Genomic DNA, 23,023 nt, shown 5'->3' on the forward strand with positions numbered 1-23,023 from the left:
TTCTGAAATGATGACTGTAACCTATCTGTGGGTATAATAAAGCCATTAAATTGTACATTTAAAAATACATACGCAGATAACTTTAAAACTTTCACTTTTGTAAAAGATATCAGAGAATTGTAAATAGAAAAATATTTGGGAATGGATAAAAATAGATCTCTAATTGTTGTCCTTACTGAGGTCTCTCCTATAGGTTAAAAGGAAAGAAAAATTCTGCCTTTCTAGCGTCCTATTTTGTTTTACGGAAATTAGCTATGTGTTTTCTACCTTCCCCCTTATTACTCAACGCACTGAGTTCAGGTTTCTACCATCCCACCCCAAATGAAACAATTTATTAAAAGAGTCAGCAATTTCCTAATTTCTCAACCTAATGAGCAGATCCCTGTGTTATTTTATCTTTCATGAAACAGCTCCTGGCTTCTGACCCCTGGGGCTACCCCGTTTTTTTGTTTTGTTTTGAGAAAGAGAGAGAAGGTAAGGTGGAGCCAGGGAGAGGGAATGACAGGAGAGGGCGAAAGAATGAGAGAGAGGGAATCTCAAGCAGGCTCCATACCCAGTGCAGAGCCCTATGAGGTGCTCAATCTCATGACCTTGAGATCATGACCTGAACAGAATTCAAGAGTCAGATTCTAAACTGACTGAGCCATCTAGGCCACCACCCCTGCCCCAGCTAACCAAGACAAATGGTCTCATAATTGTTCCACTTTTAAGACTTAGTCTATCTACATTTTCTATGCTGTCTTTCCACAGAATTTTGTCCTTGTCATTTACTCCATCTCTCAGAGCAAACACATCATCCTCAAGCTTTGTTTCTAGTAGTGACTCCAAATCTATTACTTGATTCAGGCTCATTTACTTGAAAACCAGAGCTCTTTAATTTTGGACAGATATTATCTCCTGAGTTTTCCAACAGGCACCTCAAACTATACTTATTTATAACAGAACATGCCCTATTCCATTCAAGCCTGTTCCTTACTCACTTTCTCAGTTAATGGGACTATCAGCCTAGCCAGAAACCAAGAATCTATTCTGTTCTACTATATCACACCATCACTATGGTACTTCCTAAATATTTTCAAACATGTCCTTCCCTCTCTATTCTTCCCTATAATCTCCTAGCCACAATCCTTGTTTATGGTATTGGCCCTTCAGTGCCAAAGTAATCTTTCTAAAATGCACGACTGATTATGTCATTGCTCTATTCAAAATCCATTAGTTATTTCTCAACTTATCATGTCATATTCAATACTTCTTAAATGGTACGCTATTGGCGTTTCAAGGAAGACTGTTTTTCACTGTTCATTACTGTCTTAAAGATCTTTTTGGCATCCCTGCCTTCCTAGTAGCACTCCACACTCACCACCCCAGAATGCTGGTACAATCTTAGGTCAAGGACAAATAGAAATGGGTTGTTTTCATGCCCAACCATTCATAGAAATGGTTTTTTTCATACCCAACCAACACCTTCCCCATCACTTTCTAAAATTAGTTGCCACATGCCTCCATGCTGGAGTCAGAATGTACAACCTCACACAGTAGTGTGTGAGAGAGGAAGTATACCACCGTGTCTTGTCAATGCACACGTATCTATCTAGAATGCTTTTCTCATTTCTCTATATAGATAGCTTCTATTTAAAGCACTGTGAATTCAAGACTCAGCTCAGGCATATATTTTCAGTGAAGCCTTCCCATAACCTTTCAAAAAGAGGTTGAGGCCTCCTCCTTGGATTTTTATAAAACTCAAAAAACCTCTTTTACAACATCAATTCTATTTAATTTTTTAAAAAAGATTTTATGTATTTATTTGACAAAGAAGAGAGAGAGAGAGAGAGAGAGCAAGGGCACAAGCATTCAGAGCAGCCGGCAGAGGGACAGGCAGAAGCAGGCTCCCCACATATCAATTCTATTTTAATTATATATCATGTGTCTTTTTCCAGCTCAGAGATGGTGAATACTTTAGGGTAGAGACTGTATCTTCTTTTTATCTACAATGTTTTTAGCACAATATTTAGAATATGACAGATGCTCAGTAAATGCCTGTTCAATGAACTAAGGAATTAATTCTTCTATTGTGACCACTGAGAAATAAACTTGAACTGAAGAAAAAAAATAAGTCACGTAGACTTGTCTTCCTTCTCACTCCGTACTAGGTACTCGTTCAGCCCTTTTTACAAGGAGACCACTTTTCATTTTGGTGGTTCTCTTTTTGGCATTTATGTTAAATGTAAAATAGAAAACCAAGATGATGCTGACTACAATAAATCTTGAATGAAAATAAAGCTTACGTTAAATCATGACATAAGTCTCAGGGAGAATAAAGAGAGTTATTCCTGTTCTCTTCCTTGTGCATATACCCAAAGAAACTGTTTTATTTTCATTTTAGTGTATGTTAAAGAACTATCACTTTGGGAAGCTAACATCCGGGGGAGGGGTTCTCAACCTTGGAATCTTCTACCCCATGAACGTGTTTGCTAGATTTTTTTGTAGATAAGACTTTTGTGGGGAGAATGCCACAAAGGGGTCAATGACCCACCAGAAAGTTAGAGTCTATTCATTAGTACCCTGGCAACACAAATGATTTCACAGTGACCCATATAAGTACATTAAAAATCTATGAGTTGAAAGTTAATATGTAAGAAGGAACAAAAATTCTGCCTTTAGCTATATTGAAAAACTCACTATAAATGGATACACCAAGCTCTTATGTGGTTGAGAGTATTATTATGAGGGAAGTTTTCTCTTCTTCTTTTCCATGATTCATGATTACCTCTCTACCTCAATTAAGAGTCAAAATATCTTGGTGATTCTGTATTTCCAAAAAATCCTATAAAAAGGATGAATTATTTTTATATCATGGGACATGAATAATGCAAAGAACTATTTATACATGTGCATATAGTAGACCAACATCTTAGCCCTAAGGAACTAAAATGTTTCTGGTGTACTTCAAACACTGCAATCTTATTCTAACATTCTAACTCTGTAATGAAAACAAACATAGCAAAATTATGGTACTCTAAGCAATGTAAACCTTATAAATTTAATTTTTACCTGGGATTGTTTTTTAATGTATTTACTAAAAATTCATGTAGATCTATGCCAGTTGAATCAGTGTATTCTTGACTGGAATCTAAAAAACAACAACACAAAAACCCAGTATAAAGCTGTTTGAAAACAAATCCCTTTCTCTTTCACACATGATGCATATCTTAATAAAATGAGATGCCCCACATGGGAAAAAAACTGACAAATTAGGAAAAGGGAATTTATGGTGAACTCTGATGACCACAAGCTTTCTACTCCCATAAAATAAACATGACATAGATTTATATAACTGCATATACAAGCATGTTCTTAAAATTTTTTCTCACATGTGTCAGTTTACTCTAAATTCTTTTTAAGACCCTTTTATATACACACAATTCTCATGACTAAAAATGTCTCCTTGAGTGAAAAATTAGAATGAGTTAAATAATCATCGACATTTAGTGCAAATTAAGACAGCTTAGTTCAGTTACGAATATAAGTAGAGACAGTAATTTGGAGGTGGTAGAAATTCTACTTCTGAAAGAATATTCAGTTAGATTTGATCAGGTCTATCACCAAAGGCTTGCTTTCAAAATAGTTTTCCAGACTATGCATGCATAGTTTTGCACATTCTTCCCCCTAAATGTAATATACTTATGTTATTTATAACACTGGCCAATGTAACTGAGTTTATAAATCAAAGAAATTTTTATTAACTTGCAATGCCAGATGATGGTGGAGTTCCTTGAAACTGATTATGAAAGATAAACATTCTGGGTTTCCAAGAATATTCTTACTGGATACTGAATATTTTGGCATCAGCTCGTTGTATCATAAAGAATTAAAGAGCAATATTATTTTTAGTGGAATCAAGTATGCAAATTACAGTGATTCCAGTATTTCATTATGAGAGACCAATAAGAAGTCAAGAACAGTTACCTGCCTCAGTGATTCTGGCCTATGTTGCAGTTTTTTGGCTGAAGCATCTTACTAATGTCCAGATTTGTGTTATGTCATTTTGCCCAGATTAGCAAATATTCTATCATCCCTTCGGTCTGTTCTGTTAGCATTTTTACTGCAGATATACTATTTTTAATTTTTCTGGGGGTAAAGGATGGCATTATTGATGTTAAAATTAAAATTTTGTTTGAAAACACAGAAATAAATTGCAAACCTCTTGATAACATTTTTCTGGGCAACTTATCACTGGCTTTTTCTTTTTCTGCTTCATCTTTTGAGGGCTTCTCCTCTTTTTCAAATGATTGTGTGTAACTGGATCTGATTTTCTCCTGTTGGAAGGCAAAATCGGTTATAAATGAAAATATAAAGCCAATTAGTTAATACCACATATTTTTATTTTTTGAGTAACACAAAACTGTACAGAGGAGGAAAGGGACAAAGATTTTTATGCTATTCAACTAGATTTTTTCAAAATGGAATACAACTTAATATTTTATCACTTTTATCTAAGTCTTGATAGAATATGTTAAAATTAATGGTTTTGAGTTGAATAATATCAATTGAAAACATATCCTCTAAATTACTTCAGAGAGTTTTCCATATTACTCAGAAAAGAGCTACTTGTGAAACCTCTAGAGGATCAGAAGCAAGGTCTTCTTAAACTATTTTTGTACTGGAGAAGCCACGGCCAAACAAAAGAATAATAATTATCACTGGCCAAACAAAAGAATAATAATTATCATCAATCATGACGACAGTAACAACTGACAAGCCAATACCTAAAAAATAATTTTTTCAGTATCCATTATAATCTCATATTCCTCCATTCTCTTGCCATATAAATATATAAGTAAAGCTTTCCAAAACCAAATCCACACAACTGATTATTTTTAATTTACGATTTACACATTACTGTTCTTCCTTCAATCACCACAAAGTTTGAGACAGGTTTCAAATAAGACTGTTTTCCTTCTGGATATGTAATATTTAATTGGGAAGTAATCATATCCTATTAAACTGAAAAGAAGAAGGAATTCTACATTTCATTTCAAAAATAGTGTCATTACATGTAATTTCAGAAACCAAAGAAGTAATTGTAAATGAATTCACATAGCCTAAAAGGGCAAAAAAAAAGGAAAAGAAAAGAAAAGAAAAGAAAAGAAAAGAAAAAGTCACACAGCTCTGTTCATTCAGGCGAAGTTATAAAGGTAGAATAACTTCCAGACCATTTCTACTAACGACAGAAGTATGATCTATATGTTGACTACATAATACTATTCTTTAGTGATGAAAAACATTGATCAGACAATTACTTTACTTTTTTGGGTGATAGCTGTGGTGGAAATAGGTCTAATAAGTCAACATCAAAGGGGATATAAGTTTCAGTAGTTGAACTTGTAGCCACAAGAATTTTATTAACCTGTCCCTGCCCCGGCACATATTTTTTTTTCAAATAGTATTTGGCAGAATTCCAGATCTCATATATATACGTATGCATTTTTTCCTATAGATTTGCTGACTGCTATGTTTACTTTCTTTTACTTCTGCTTCTCATCCTACCACAGTTCAAATTTGTGCTTAGAATATAGGGCAAAAGCTCTGCATGAGCAATTTTTATTAGAATGATGAATACTTGGCTTTATGCCCTCCTTTGTCTTGCTTACCAAACTTCATACATTAATCAACTTCATACCTTTATCAACTGGTAAGTCATTTTTCTCATAATGACTCATTTTCTAATCTACTTTCCTTATTCTGTTCCTAAATGTAAAACAGATATTTAAAAATGAAACTATGTTTCAGAAGTAGAACATTACAGAAGTTTTCCTGATTTACACATTCTACGCCAACTCAAGAATAATCTATGAAATCCATGTTGGAAGAAAAGATTTCACATTTAGACCTTCACTAAAAGGAACTTCCACGATCAGATTTCATTTCTAAATTCCCTTCCCAAAGCCCTACGTTTTAATTACAGATATTAAATTATTTTATCAAGATGAACTGTATTTAAAAATCCAGTAGGCTTCATACACTGAGGCCATTGCCTTTCCATTAGTACTGAGGCCTTGTTTCTAGTAGCAAATAAATGAGACATATTTTAAACTCAGTAGTCCTTTTAAATGAACTCTTCTCACTATAAATAACTGGAAGGACAGCAACATCTCCAGAGAAAGCTGTAATTCCTTTACTCTTCACTGTCATTGACATCTGTTATTGAGGTCACTTCCCTCTCATAAGCTCTCATCAGACACAAGTGACATCTCTCTTTTAATTGCCTCTCAACCTTTTGAATAATGAGTTTTACTCCAGATTAATTCCTCAAAAATCACATTCTGAAGCAGGCATTATCAGATGGAAAGTGTCTCTACTGCCAAGAATTAGATACTACCACATTTTATGAGAAATAGTTCATTTTCTAATACCCATTTAGGTGCACTTTAGTTAACTCAAGGCTTAGAAGAAGATAAATTTCTACTAAAAGCAGTATCTTTTATTAAGAGAGTAATAATGGGTTATTATCTGAAAAGAAAAGAATTACTGTGTCCAAGAGAAATTGAGAAAGAATCTATTAAGTGGAATACTGAACTCTGGCATGAATACCTTATTCATTATTCATATGCTATAAACTCAGCTCCTTGAACTTTATATAAACACAAAAATTATTATCTCTGATCAATAACATATAAATATACAACATACACTCTTGATATTAATTTTTTCTCCTATAAATTTTCACTAGACATATTTGTAGTACTGTGAGAATTTTCCCTCTAATATTTTTCAGATCAGGTTAAAATATACTGAATAAAACCCAAGATCACATTACACTTTTTCTCAAAAAGTATGTACTTTTTCCATATTAACAGACTTATGAATGCCCGACCCTTCTCATTTTCTCAATATCCTTGGATTAATTACATGAGGCTAAGATGACGCAACATATTGGACAATGGAATGAAGAAATGAATTTTCAAAAAACCTTATAATATTCATTGTTTCACCTTGTACAAGGTGTTTACTCTGACTTTTACAATATAACTTTTAAAACTGCTATTTCAAAAAAATTTCATTGATTTCTTCCAAAGTGTATCATAACTCTTCAGCCTTGTCAACAACCATGTAAAAGCCAAAGGTTAATATTTAAAAATGTTCTCCAGGCAATAATTCTTAATAAAATATTTTGATTATATTTTAGCTTCCTGTTAGAAAGTTCATTCATTATTTTATTACTGAAGTGTATCTACTTTATAGAATATGTAACTGTCTTCTAACCATGTAGTTTAATTTTAAATAAAAATCACAAATTTTGAACCCCATGTTCCTGACACTTGAACAAATTTCAAAGGAAATGAATCTGTATATACTCACTGACAATAAATAATTTATTTTCAAAAACTTCCTTTTCTTGTATTTTGGAAACAAAGAAGTGAAGTGTTTTTAAAGAACTCAACATGTTCTAAATATGTGACAACTATCTTCAATATCTATAGGAGGGTTTTGAGGTATCAGCTTCTAAATCAAGGTAAAGTATAAGTCTTTTGAATTAATAAATGTACAACTGGCACTTATTTAAAAAAAAAAAAAAGTACAACCTGCCATAACCATTTTTTTCCTTCCTCTTTTTAGTCACAGTTTCTTAAATAGCCAGGAAGTTGCTTTAATTCTTTGAAAGTGGATTATTGGGATATAAAGGGATGTCAGTGCTCAAACCCTTAAGAAGTAGAACACACCATCAACAGGCAAAGTTATCCCACTTGATGACACTGGTAAGAGGGTCCTAAAACATTTATGTATAAATATCCAAAGGTAACATGAGACGAAGATCAGTGCATAGCTGAGATGATGAGAAAAGTGAAGTGATAGCATTAAAGAAAATACAAAAAGCAAACTGAACCATTTGCTTCAACCTCACTTGTTCAATATTTTACAAGCACAGACAGAAGAGATATTAGAAGTATTAAACTATTACAGCCAACCTAACTAGAAAACTGGCTTCACCACGCATTCAGGTTAATAAGTAAAATAATACATCAAGCCAAAGTCTGGGTTGTTTCCTCATCACACACAAGCAGTAAGTGTTTAACAAATTCATAAAAGCCAAAATCAGAAGTGCAAATTTCACCACAATTACAATCACTCTAAGTATTACATTAATATTTTATAACTTTTCAATAATATATAATCCTTTACAGCCATATTCCCAGTTAGGTATGTAGTTCCTACATTTTTCCAGAGGGAAGCTACTGCACTAAGCCTCAGATTGAAATAACAAGGTTTTTCCACCTTTTCATTTGTATCTTCAGTGGCACCGATTATGAAATCAGTTTCACTCATTAAAAATAAAACAAACAAATGAAAACACATACATAATGCACACACATGCATATACAACTTTTATTTAACCTAATGAAAAAATATTCTCCAGGAAGCAGGTTACTGCACCATGTCTTTAAATAACAATTTTCTTGTTTTGTTTTTTGTTTTTGTGTTTTGTTTTTGTTTTTGTTTTACCTGGTTCTCCTGTGATATCTCTGCTGTAGGGGGTGGTGGAGATTCTTCACACACTGCAAGGCTCCGAACTAGCTTTAACTTTGAGCTTGACTAAAGAAAAGTATTTAAAATTAACACTACATTTCACAAATCTAGGGCATATCCAAAAGCCCCCTAGAGTTTCTTAAGTTTCTTTATAGTTTCGGCCATGTATAAAAGTAGGTGAAATGTGCAAGTTAAATATATCATTAAATATCACAAAACGCTGTTAAGAGTGAAAACAAATAACTGCAGTTTCAAAAACTGTAGCAATAGCAAGGATGGGACTAATTTCAATTTCAAAACCCAAAGAATGGTAAGAAAGCCATTTTCTCTACAGAGAACCATTAAAGATATAGAAGCAATGCACAAAAGCGACTAGGCAAGGCAAAAACCCCAAATAAAACAAAATAAGCTTTCTGCCCCAAACAAAATATGACAAAACTAAACTGAATGCAGCGCTGTATGAAAACAAGGATTCATCAAGCATGAAGGAAGGCCCTTGGCATGCCAGCACAAAATATTTACTATACCTTAGACCTTTTTCCTGTCTGTCCAAATGACTGCAATGGCCGCTGAACACACAAGAAAGATTTGTATTAAATTTCATACTGAAACAGAGAGATTGTTGCTTAATTCATAATCCTAAACCACAGAGAAACTACCTGCACAAAGTATTGGAAATAAGGAAATCAAAGTTGGTTTTAAGTAAAAAAAATACTGATTCCTCCCAGAAGCACACTTGAGGAAGATTCTCTAAAATCATTCTGTGGGTTGGTATTTTCTTTAAGTCAGCAAATGGCCAGAATTTCCATGTTAACTGAACTAAATGGAACTTGCAAGGTGACTTCTTAGGTAGTACCAAAATAAAATACACTTCGTAAGTTATTTTATAACACATTACACTTTAACTAAGATTAGGAAAAACACACACAGACACACACAACTCTGAGGCATTTTATGTTGCTGTGCTTAGAAAAGTTCCAAACTTACTAAGAAGAACGTTTCAAATGCACACTGAGTCAGAGTACAACCACCTATCTATGGCATCTTTTCAACACTGTAAGAAGTACCTCACCAGTTTATTAGTGATGGAATCCTATTTGCCTGATCTAGAGTAAGGCAATGAAGCAGAATCAAAGAAAAGAGAGCAGAGTTACAATGTGCAGGTTCATTCAGCAGGACTGTAAGATCATCAGTCACATGAGCGGGACACCTGCTGAGGCAACCAGCTCTAGTTTGTGATACTGGGCTTTGGTTTGGGAAAGCAGCTGAAGTGCCTGTGAAATACAGCCAGATAGGTTTTAAACACCCTGTACTGCCTCCCACCTCCTCCAATCTACCTCTCAAACCCCTATACCAAACAGGTATCCATCATCCACACATATTAAAACCAAGAAGCTAGTTTGGTACCAAACATGAAACAGATAAAAAAAAGTCCTTAATACCTAGATTACTACGTTTCACATATGAAAAAAAGCCACCACCTCATCCTAATATCCAAGAAAGCCTTCTGTAAAACCAACAGAAATGAGAATCTGCAGTACCAATGTGTCCTGTCCCCCATTTTGTGCCTAAAGTTCTTGAAAGATAAGCAGCACTGTATTTTGGGGGATTTTGTCCCTGGATTATGCATACTACAAATTTAATAGCGACAATAAAAGGAAAATAGAAAAAATAAAGGAAAGTGATTTTTCATGTCTTACAGAGAAGAAAACAGCACGTAAGTGCATGCAGATGCACACATCAGTGCTCCCTACGAGAGCTTCTATATGTCGGGACTGACCTCTGTTCCCATTTACTTCCTTTAATTTGATTGAGAGGATTTCTAATAGTCTAAAAATAGAATTAAAAGAGTTATGCTACATAATGGAATGAGGGCTTACAGGTAAAAAAGTGGGAGAAAAAATCAAGAAATGAATACTAGAAAATGCAGAAAACTGAATTGAGTTCCAAGGCATTAGAAGAAAAAAGAATTTGTAACTTACTCCCATCCTCAGACATACCTTAAAATTCTAAGTATAAAGGGTACAAAACTCCTATTAAAACACTTTAAAATAAAGATATTAAAATATCTTAAAATCTTTAAAAATTTTTTTTAAGATATCTTAAAATCTTCTTTTTTAGAAGAACAAGATGTTGACTGTGACAACTACATATCTCTAAAATAATGCTTCTAAAATTACTCATTTATTGAAATCTGTATGAAAACAGAAGGATGTTAATAGCGACAAAGTGCATAAAACCAAACATCAAATTTTGAGCAAATTAACATACTAGGTAATTTTGCTAATAAAGCATGATTTTTTTTTCTTGTTCACAATCTGCTCAAAATATCTTTATACCAACAGGGTGGACAGAACATTTAGGTTTAATATCAGTTACACAATATTAACATAAACTTCCACAAGTACAGATAGGATCTTGTTTTCTTTTGAGCTGGCAAAGTGACTAAGACAAAACACTTTAAAATAAAGATAAAATAAAGATAAAGATATAAAAATAAAAATATTTTATTTAAAATAAAAGAGATGGGGAACTTGCAAGTACAAGCAGTATTTCCTATGCAGGAGGACTGCATTTAAATCTCTAGCTTTGCTTATTAGTAGATGACCCTGGTCAAATTTTTTAGTTTATTCTCATCTGTATAAAAGGTCATACTATTTGTACTTAGTTTTAAAGGCTCTTGAATAAGTTCATTAAAAGGCAGATTTTAAAAAGGGGTTTTGTAAAACCTAAAGAAATATAGATATATGCTTTATATATATATATATAGAGAGAGAGATGTATTTATATTATATTATATTATATAAATCTATAATATATATCTATATATTTATAAATATATATAAATATATAGAGATATATATAGAGATATACTTATATATCTCTCTCTATATAGATATAAATATATATCTATATAGAGAGAGATATTTATATCTATATAGAGAGATATATAGTTATTAAAGGTTAGGAATCTAGTGTGTCAGAAGATCAATGTCCTACTTCTGCTCACTAGTCATAAGATTTAACTTAAAAATTAAATGAGGATACTGTATGTTATTCCTATAGTAATGACTTAGAGTTTTCATAGACTTATATATGCATTCATCAGCTCAGTTTTAATTCAGAAGGAACCTCTGATGACAATGAAGATGAAAAGAGAGATGTAGAATTATCTTAGTATGATTTCATTTAATTGATATATTCTGAGTTCCTGCTTACATACAAGACACTGCCAAGGCACTGGGGCTACACAGATGAGTAAGACAGTTTCCAGTCTCAAGAACATAACAGCCCAAGTTTGGAATTCCTAAGGAGTCAAGCAGAACCCAAGACCTTCAGAATCTAAATCGAGTGCACTTTACATCAGCCCTATAAAAATGTTTTGTGGATCAAATACTCCTTGTGACAGAATACTAAAGGTGGCCTCCCCAAATTCCCATCCCCCATTATTTAATCAAACTCCAAACTAAGTCAGGCTGTGAGGGAGGTTTTATAGATGTCATTAAAGTCCCAAGTAAATGGATGTTAAGATACAGATAGCTCAGTTGGGTCGGATACAATCAGGAGAGCCCTTTAAAAGCTGAAAGTTTACTTTGGTTGAGAGCAGAAAGGCAAGTCAGAAACAAAGGTGAGAAGGACATGACACATTATTATTGCTGGCTTCCAAGATGCAAAGGCCAGGGGAGGACTGTAGGTAGGCTCTAGGAGCAGAGTGGCCCTTGGCTGAGAAGTCAGTCAGGAAATGTGGATCTCAGACTTAGAGCTAGCTGTAAGGAACTAGATTATGCCAGCAACTAGAATGAGCGTGGAGGTAAATTATTCTCCCAAGCCTTCAGATGAGGGCCCAGGCTGGCCAGCACCTTTTGGCATTGTGAAACTCTAGACAAAGAACTTGGCTGAGCACAATTTAGCTTCTAATCTACAGAACTGTGAGTTGACAAGAGGATGTTCTTTTAAAAAATCTACTTTGTATGAATACTAATTATTTTTCTATGTATTTTAAATGGGTAGGATTATTTAATCTTTGAAGCATCTTGAGCTTAAGATTGTTGGCATCATACATAAATGCAGTCATCATTGCTTTGAATGTTAGGAATTTGATGAAAGCTAGAGCTGGACTCGGCAACTTTTGCGGTTGTAGACTCGGAAGCTAAGTATAGTGAGGAGGAACATGGCCATGGCTACTGGTGGGCTGTCTCTCTCTACCCATGGCCTTTTATGACCAAGTTCAGGAAGCAGCAGAACTATCTTCCTGTGATTATTGACCATGTACAGTTCCTTTTATAAAAAGCAGATATAGAATCCCTATGAAGCACTAGCATTTAAAACAAGAATTTATATATTTGTATATATATGCAAGATTATGTGCTTTCATTGAATAAACATTAAAATTAAAAAAAAAAGTTTATGGTAATATGCTATGTTGCATACACTACTACATAAGATTACTATTACCTGCCAAAGTAGCATTATTCAATAAAAATCAGTTATAATTTCACTTCAAATAGCAAAGAACTGCAATTACATAATACATACAAAAGAACAAAGCAGGGAAAATCAGTTCTGTTTATTAGAGTAAATAACCTTTGTTTTATATTTTGGTATCAATTTGGCAGCCAGATTTGACTTTAATAGGAAAACAATTTTTAGAAAAATGTACCTTATTATTTAAAGCACTGTTTAACTTTTTGCCATTTTTTAAACCAGAAAAATAAATACACACAAAATTTACCATCTTAACAATTAAGTATACAGTTCAGTAGTATTAAATACATTCATAACTTTGTTCAACTATCACTACCATCCACATCCCCAACAACTCTTTTCATCTTGTGAAACTAAAACTCTATACCTATTAAATATAACTCCCATTCTCCTCTCCCCACAGTCCCTGGCAACCACCATTCTTTTTCTGTCTTAAGTTCGCTTTGAAGTACTTCTTGTTAAATGGAATCATATGGTATTTGCCTTTTGTGACCGGTTGTTTCACTTAGCATATGACCTCAAGGTTTATCCATGTTATTGCATATTGCAGAATTTCTTTCCTAAGGCTTAGTAATATTCTATTGTATGCAGATACCAGAATGTACTTATCTATTCAAATGTTGATGGATGCATTTGGATTGATTCAACGCTTCAGCTCTCATCAATAATGTTGCTAAGAATACCAGCATACAAATATATATTCAAAATCCTGCTTTCAGTTTTTTGAGGGTTATATACTTAAAAGTGGAATTGCTGGACCATATGGTTATGCAATTTTTAATTTTTTGAAAAACTGCTATACTGTTTTCCAAAGTGGCTGTCACATTTTAAATTCCCGCCAAGAGTGTACAAGGTGTCAATTCCTCCACATTCCTGCCAACACTTGTTTTCTGGTTTTTGATATGCATCCTAATGGGTATGAGATAGTACTCACTGTAGTTTTAATTTGCTTTTTCCTAATAATTAATGATGATGTGTATCTTTTCATGTACTTATTGGCCATTCACAGAACTTCTTTAGAGAAATGTCTGTTCAAGTCCTTTGCCCATTTTTGAATAGAGTTGTTTGTTTCATAGTTGTATTTTTAGTAATTTTCTACATATTCTGGTTATTAATTACTTGTTGGATACACAATTTACAAATGTTTTCTCTTATGGGTTGCCTTTACATTCTGTTGACAGTGGCTTTTAGGGCACAATTTAAAAAAAATTTCTATGAAGTCCAATTTTTCTTTTTTTCTTTTGTTACCTGTACTTTCAGTGTCAGATCAAGAAATCATTGCTAAATCCAAAGTTTTGCTCCAATTTAATTCTCCTCCCCCTTTTAGAGATTTTGATTTATGTTCTCTTTGGTATTCTGATTAGAGTAAGACCAGTGAGAATTATGCTTTATAAATACTACAAGATATGGCTTTACATTGTATATGGAGAAAAATTAACACTGGAATTAAGGCAATAACTACACGTGCAAATCAAGCACGTTACTCTGACACAGCCCTTAGTAAAAAGCTCTTTCAGTTAGGTGATAATTGATACTGGTGCCTGGGGGTCAGTCATTGTTTTGAAGGATAAGCTTTGAAGGCTTCACTCATTTAAAAAAATACCTCCTACTGGCCCATAAAGGCCAGAGGGAGACTTTGCTAATCTCCACTGTTGTCAATTGCAATCATTGTGCCTACAATCTTCTGATACACCTGACTGAACATCTCTTTTGTTTGTACAAGATCAAACTTCAGTGACCATGATCCTGATTAGGGTGGAGTCATCTGTGTTGACACCCTTCATGGACTAGTAGAAGCTCTCAGTAAAGAAAAAGAAAGCAAGGTGGTCTTCAAACCACTTTCAAATCAACAGCCAACACTGCCTAACAAACCTTGATTAGCCTTGATTAGCTTTTCCTGAGCCAACTGGTGGCATGTATGCATGTGAGCTTAGCATTTTATTTTCCCTTTCTAAAATCCATCCATCTTAAGAACAACCTGGCTATTTTATCTGACTCTAATCAGCCAAGTCACACAAATTAGTAAGCAAGTCCAAGCCTTGGACAGGGATGCCCCCTGAAGTGTCCTCATTTTTTGCTATGTTGTAACAGCTACAAGAAAATGCACTGAAACACAGAAGGGGCTTTTAGGGTAGCTGAGCAAAAATGAGTATCACTGCTCTGGAAAAGTCAAATGGAGGTAGAAGACTAGAGGTGAGTCTCAATTATACCACTGGCTCTCCAGGTGACCCTGGGTAATTCACTTCCATTTATCTGGAAAATGGAAGGAGTGCTCAGATGAACTTTGGAAACTTTAGCTCTGAATTTTTGAGTTTAATGAATTTAAATTCAAAATGCTCAATCATTACTTTGAGCTTCTCTTGTCAACTCAGAATCTTTTTTTGGGAAGAAATGTCAATGGGATTAACAGAGGGCACCTCACCTCCAAGGCATTTCTTCCTCAGGTTCTTAATGAGTAATGGTGGTGATGATAACCTCCACAGATGTCCATGGTTTTCAAAAGGAAACCCATATTCCACCCTGAACCCGAACACATACTCTCAGTTCCCAGGCATTGGGTCTGGCACCCAATGTATGTATTAGAAGACTAATACAGTCTTGTCTCAGATCTCAGTATTGACTCTTTTCTTGAAAATGCCAGAGTCCCTCTCTCATAATGCTGAACCAGCCTACTGTCTTTCCTCCTGTTGTCTGTGGGGTCATGATCAGTGTATCCCCGAGGTCTGGGCTGTGTGTGTTTTCCTGGAATCACCCAAGGGTCAGGGAGTCTGGTGTGACTAATCATTTGGTTGGTGTGGCTTCCATAGCTTAATGGTTGTTTTCCTTTATTAGTGTTGTGCTTTTCCCTTAGGCATCTTATGTCCTGATTGTTCAAAGTAAAGCTCAGTGGCCTGGAGATAGCGAATAAAGACACCAGCTGGGAGGTTGTTGAGATGCAGAATCTTGGGGATATCAATCCATACGTTCCTCATTATGTTTTGTGGTATTCACCCTTTGACTTCCTTAAAGAAGTCAACTCTTAATAGGTCTGGCAGCCCCAGCTCCACAGCCTCTTCTCTCTCAGATATGCAGATTGTAGCAGGTATCCCTGGGAACTGGGGTGTCTTGGAGCTGGGGTTAGTTAGGGACTGAAAAAGCCCTCTTGGCTGGCCCCTTTGGTGACAATATTTAAGAAATCATTGCCAAATCCAAAGTTATGATGCTTTAGCCCTGTTTCTTCTAAGAGTTTCATACTTTAGCTGTTATATTCAAGTCTTTCATTCATTTTGTGTTTATTTTTATATACAGCATTAGGTAAAGCTCCAACTTCCTTCTTTGGCTATCCAGCTGTCCCAGTCACCATCTGTTAAAAGGACTGTCCTTTCTCCATGGTGTTGGTACCTTCTCAAAAATCATTTGACCATATATGCAATGCAAGGGTTTATTTCTGGGCTATTTTCTTACATTAGTCTGTAAGTCTGTCTTTATGCCAGTACCACAGTTTTGATTACTGTAGCTTTCACAAAAGTTTTGAAAATGGGATGTGTGAGTTCTCTAATTTTGTTCTTTTTTAAGATTGTTTTGGTGGGTGCAGGGTGGAGCAAAATGAACAAAGGGAATCAAGGAGTACAAACATCCAGTTACAAAATAAGTTACAGGGGATATTATGCACCACATGGGGAATACAGCCAATAATATTATATTAATTTTGTATGCTGACAGATGATAACTAGATTTATTGAGGTATACATTTTACAGTGTATACAAAGGCTGAATCACTGTTGTATACTTCAAGCTAATATACTGTATGTCAACTAATCCACAATTAAAAAAAAATACGTTGGTATTCTCGGTCCTGTCAGATTCCCTATGAATTTTAGAATGGGTTTTTCTATTTCAGCAAAAAATGTCATTTGGATTTTGATAGGATTGCATTAAATCTACAGATGACTTTGGGTAGTACTGAAATTTTAACATCAAATCTGTTCATAAACATGGGATGTTTCCATTTAGTTATGTCATTTTAAGCAATGTTATACAGTTTTCATTGTACAAATCTTTTACCTCCTTGATGAAGTTAATTCCTAAGTATTTTATTCTCTTGATTTTTTTTTAAGGGGGAGCAGAGGGTGAGTGAGAGAGAGAATTAAGCAGGTTCCATGTCCAGTGCAGAGCCCAATGCAGAGCTCCATCTCACCACCCTGAGATAATGACCCATGCCAAAATCAAAAATTGGACACTTAACCAACTGAGCCACCCAGATGCCCCAGTATTTTATTCTTTTGATGCTATTACAAATCAAATTGCTTTTATTATGTCCTTTTCAGACTGTTCATTGTTAGTTTATGGAAGCACAACCCATGTGTATGTGTGTTGATTTTGTCTCCTGCTGCTTTATTAAATTCATTTATTAGTTTTAATGGATTTCTGGGGAATCTCTATAGTTTTCTACATAAGAGGTCATATCATCTGCAAAAATTTTGTTTCTTCCTTTCTAATTTAGATGTCTTTTATTTCTTTTTCTTATCTAACTGCTCTGGCTAGAATTTACAAGTACTATGTTGAAGAGAAGTGGTGAAAACAGCATCTTTGCCTTGTTCCTGAACTTGGAGGAAAAGCTTTAAGTAAATATTTTACCAGTGACATGATCAACATTGGTTTTTTATATATGGCTTTTATTATGTTGATGTAGTTTTCTTCCATTAGAAGCTTTTTTGAATATTTTATCAGAAAAGGGTGTTGATTTTTGTGAAATGCCTTTTCTGCATCAATTAAGAAGGTCAAATGTTTTATTTCCTTCATTCTGTTAACATAATATGTTTGCACTGATGGATTTTCATCTGTTGAACCATCCTTGAATTTCAGTAATAAATCCCACTTGGTCAGGGCATGTAATCTTTTCATATGTTGCTGAATTCAATTTACTAGTATTCTGCTAAAGATTTTTACATCAATGTTCACAAGGGACACTGTTCTTTAGTTTTCTTCTAGCATCTTTGTCTGGCTTTGGTATCATGGTAATACTGGAAAAAGAATGAGTTAGGAAGAGTATCCTTCTCTGAAATTTTTTGGAAAAGCTGGAGAGGGATTGGCACTACTTTTTAAAGATGTATTTACTTATCTTAGAGACAGAAAGAGAGCAGGTGGAGGGACAGAGGAGAGAATATCAAGCAGACTCCCCATTGAGCACAGAGTCCAATGTAGGGCTTGATGGCATGACCCTGAGATCACAACCTGAACCAAAATCAAAAGTCGGACACTTAACCAACTGAGCCACCCAGGAACCCCTGTGATTTTTAAATGGTTGGTAAAATTCACCAGTAAAGCCATTAGGTCTGGCTCTTTTCTCTGCTGGAAGAATTTTGATTACTGAATGAATTGCCTTACTAGCTACAGGTCTTTTCAGATTTTGTTTCTTCATGATTTAGCCTTGTCAGGTTTTATGTTTCTAGAAATTTGTTCATTTCATCTACAATATCCAATTTGTTGGTGCACAGTCATTCATAGTACCCTCTTATAATCCTTTCATTTTATAAAATTGGTAGTAATGTCCCCACTTTAATTTCTGATTTTAGTAATTTGAGACTTTTCTTCCTTAGTCCATCTAGCTAAAGTTTTGCCAATTTGGTTGATCTTTTTGAAGAAGCAACTTCTGGTTTCACTGATTTTCTCCATTGTTTTGTTTTTCATTTTTACCAGCATTTTATTGCCACAGTAAAAGTTTAGTAGGTTGTTTAACAAACCTTAACATCTCTAGAAAGATGCTAAGGGACAAGGTCCCCAATTTATAATTAGCATTATTTGATACAAAACATGTATTAGGCCAATAAATGCATGCAGAATATGACATATGCTTAAAGAACTTCAGTTTGAAATGGGTCAGAACTACAAGCTACTAGCCTGAAGAAAAACCGAGATTTAGTAACAAGTAGTTAAGGTGTAATATCACAATAAATGTTGACTATTCTTAAATTTACTGCCCTGTAGATAAATTTTGAGGGCAAAGAAAAATAAACATCATTGATGATTTTAGTACTTTGGTCTTTTGTTTACAAGAAAGGAACTTTAAACAGATCTAAAATTTGTTTCAGAATATGAATGTGGAAGGATTCTCAAAACATTACTTGTACCTTAATTGTTAAGCCACACCAGAGTGTTTTACAACTAACAACAAAAGAAACAGAAACTTAAATCTAAGCAGTCAACTTAATATAAAGTAATGTTACATAGGGTTGGTTTTTTTTTCCCTTAACCATAAATGTCTCTTTTGGTCTAATAGTTTCAGTAGTTTTCTTTACCTTTCCCTGTACTACTGAGGCAATTTAAATCTGTTTGAAGGCTCTTTATTACAAAAGAAAACTGAAAAAAAGAAACATAAAAAACAAAATGTGGGAATACAGAAATGATGAACCACCATAACAATTAAGTACTCTAAGAAAGAATAATCTTTATGAGTTATATTGTGTGTTCACATAAAAATAGCCACCTTAAAGACCCTCAATTAAGAGGAACTCTATTTCAAAAAGGGGATCACTTTTCATATGTAATTACTATGAACAAAATAAATTATAATGGTTAAAATGCTTCAACTAAGACTCCTAATACATCTTGAAGAATTTACTAATGCTCAGTACTTTCCAAGGTAATAGTAAGAATTTATGGTAATTATGCTGGAGGAGATAATAAATTAAAGTGTCAAATGTCTAGCTAACAGTCAGCAGCAATTAAAACCATGGAGTTGGGATGATCATTTCTACTGGAATAATGAGTTGGAAGACAGGACTTTAAAATCAATAAACTGCCAAGTAATTTAATACATCATTTAATACTTTGGGCAAAAGAACACAAGATTAAATATCCAAAAACCTAAATCTTAAGACTCTAAGGAAAAGTCCATGGAGAAACTCAGACTTATCTGGTGTACAGTTACCCCTCATATTAAAGATTAAGGATCTCAGCATCCCATTGGTGCTACACACGGAAATTACTGAAGAAAGTAAAATATTACGTAAAAAGATTTCTTTATTTGTAAGAAATGAACTACTTTATACATGTAATAATGGGAGCACCGTGAAAAGCTAATATGTTTTTAAGTGCTAGCTATCTTATGCACATATAACCCAGGTTCAACAGAAAGATTACTGAATCCTTATAATTTAAATATTTTTATAATTTAAATATAAATAATTAAAAAATTAAAGTATACTATGGGAAGTGAATTTTAGTTTTAAAAGTTGAACTCATTAAATACTAATAAAAGACAACACAAGTACAGTATACAGATCTAGAACTTAATGCAAAGAAACAAAAACTGAAACAAAAAAATGTAACCAATACAAACTGAACTGGCCATCCTATTGTTCAATAAATAGTTTGTTGGAAGAGAGACCATTGTTTAAACTGCTCTAAATAAGCTTTGGATCGTGTTTACATACACATGTACACAGATGAACACACTTAGACAAAACATTTGTCAAGTAAAGATACAACTGTATAAAAATGGGAAAGCTGAATATGAATCATTAATAAGTAAGCAGAATACAAGATTCCTAATTTTACATTTCAAATAAATTATTGCAAAAAATCAAGATAAGTAATTTACCCTAACTTTTATCTGAAAATTCTATTGCTGAGAAAAAGGAAGTGCCAGACATCATATAAATTAGTTATACAAAGAAGACCAAAGCAAACACTTCCTCCCCTGGCCTCACCATTCACCCCATATTAAGGATTAGTTGTAGACAAACAAAATTTAGAAACTTGGCTCCTCACCACTCCAATCTTCTACATACTTCATAATTACAGAAAGTCCAATATGCAACTTGTAAGATTTGAAACAGGAATAGGTATGGCAGTAGAAAAGTTACTAAGCAAAAACTCTGTACCATTATTTGGAACCATAATCAATAGTTCAGAACAACTCCATGGCAATTACATGGGTAAGTTAATTTCTGGATATTAATGTACACAGATTGCTTGAATTAGCACTAAAGTATTCTTAAGGAAGTAATCCTTAAAATTCTGTAAAAGATTATAACCTGAAACGAAACTCTGAATGAAAAATACAACTAACATTTTTAAAAAGTAGAGAGTCATGCAAGGAGAATTACTTCCCAAAGCAAAGGTTAAGCTCTATGAGACAGCCTCTACTTAAAACAATTCAACGTGGTGATAAAGTAATTACATACTTCCAATGTCTGCTGGCCTCTCCCTAATTTGATGAAAATTTTAATGTAAATGCTATCTTTAACAAATAGTAAAAAACTTAAAGATTTCTTCATAGTATTAAAGAAGCTAATATATCCCTTCATTTAAAAATGACTTTTTCTAGGGGCACCTGGGTAGCTCAGCTGGTTAAGCGTCTGCCTTCGGCTCAAGTCATGATCCCAGGGTCCTGGTATGGAGCCCTGCGTTGGGCTCCCTGCTCAGCGAGTGCTTGCTTCTTCCTCTCCGTCTGCCCCTCCCCTTCCGCTTGTGCTTCTGTTTCTCACTTTCTCTCTCTCAAATAAATAAATATCTTAAAAAAAAAAAGACTTTTTCTAAGTAAAACACTAAGGGGATGGTAAGGAAATTAAGACTTGGAGATGTATAAAATGTATGATTGTTGAGGAAAACATTTTCATTTTCCTAGGTCACTTCAAGTGTTACTGTGCTGAAGCAAGACAATGGACATAAGTTTATTCATGGTAGTTCACTTTCAGAATGATATAGAAGAAAGGAAGAAATTACTCGTTTATTCAAAATTCTTAAAGGGAAACCTATGTTAGTTGGCAAATACATCTAAATTTGAGTTAAAAAAACAGTTGCTATTTTCAAGGCTCAAACTCATAATCCTAAACTGAGATCAGGAGTTGCATACTTAACCAAATGAGCCACCAAGGTTCCCCTAATAATAGTTGCTATTAAAATTAAATCTTTAGCCAGGATGTTAGAGATACCAAAGAAAGACGAAATGTCTCCTACTATGTCAGAAGAAAGGCATTTCATAAAGAGTAACTCTGTATTAAGTTAAAAGGTAACTTTGTATTAGCCGTATTCTTCTTAACAAGACTCTATTCTCTGTTCATGTCTAACACAGTTGACTTTATATTAGATGAACAAACAGGAAAACCTTTTCTACTTATTAATCTACTTTCATTCCTAATTCCCATTACTTAAATCTCTCCCATACAAGTTATTTTGACTGTAAGCCTCTTCTTGCCAGACACCTTGTATGGAGGCACCTTGGATCTCAAAAAGTTCCAAGCAGAGTAAATATTCTCACCCATAGTAAATTCTCAATAAACATTTGAATAAACTCTGAAAATAGTATTCAATGGATTAACATAAAATGAATACTCATGTTCTCTTTGTTCCTCTTTCCAATCTTTACAGTCATAATTCTATATGGAATATGATATCAAAGACCATGTCCATTTTTGCTTACTATAGTAGGTCCTTGGCATAGAACAGGCTTTCAATAAGCGTCTGGTGAATGAGTGAAATTTTCCTATAATATCAACAATGGGGCCTTGATTCAATTGTGGTCATCAAAATGCTCTTGTGCCTATTACCAAGGGTAACACAACAGACATACCAGGAAATGTAATAATCCAAATTAATCACTTGTTTATTAGCATGACCTAGATGAGTGAACATTAGGTATAAAAAAGGGACTAAAAGGAAATCTTCTACTATTTCAATCATGAATGCAACAGAATTTTAGCAGATTTTCTCTGATTTAATTAGGATACTGGCATACTGCCATCACCTAGTATAGTGACTGCAGGCTTAGCAATTTTTTGTTTTAAAAAGTTTTATTACTAAAAGTGACTAGAAAAAGTATGTTATTTCTCCCAATTTCTTAGGTAATTACCACTTGACTATACTTAATCAGTGGGGCCTAAATGCCTTTTTTTTTTTTAATAGCTGTGTGAGTTGCTTTCATTTTCTAACACATTTCTGGCACATACTGGAGAATAAACCAAATTTTTGACTGGATGAAGGAATGATATAACCTTTAGAAGAACCTTCTTATTAAAAAAAAAATAGC

General features: G+C 33.9%; 1 protein-coding gene across 1 annotated transcript in view; it reads right to left on the reverse strand.

Moving 5' to 3' along the window:
• The window catches only part of R3HDM1 (R3H domain containing 1), a 203,944-nt gene that overhangs the window by 109,191 nt on the left and 71,730 nt on the right, over window positions 1-23,023 (reverse strand). The window contains 4 exon segments of the mRNA XM_032353828.1: window positions 3,052-3,130; window positions 4,202-4,316; window positions 8,503-8,592; window positions 9,054-9,095. Coding sequence (XP_032209719.1) covers window positions 3,052-3,130; window positions 4,202-4,316; window positions 8,503-8,592; window positions 9,054-9,095 — 326 coding nt within the window.

This window comes from Mustela erminea, chromosome 8 (genome assembly GCF_009829155.1).
Source record: "Mustela erminea isolate mMusErm1 chromosome 8, mMusErm1.Pri, whole genome shotgun sequence".
Classification (NCBI taxonomy): Eukaryota; Metazoa; Chordata; class Mammalia; order Carnivora; family Mustelidae; genus Mustela; species Mustela erminea.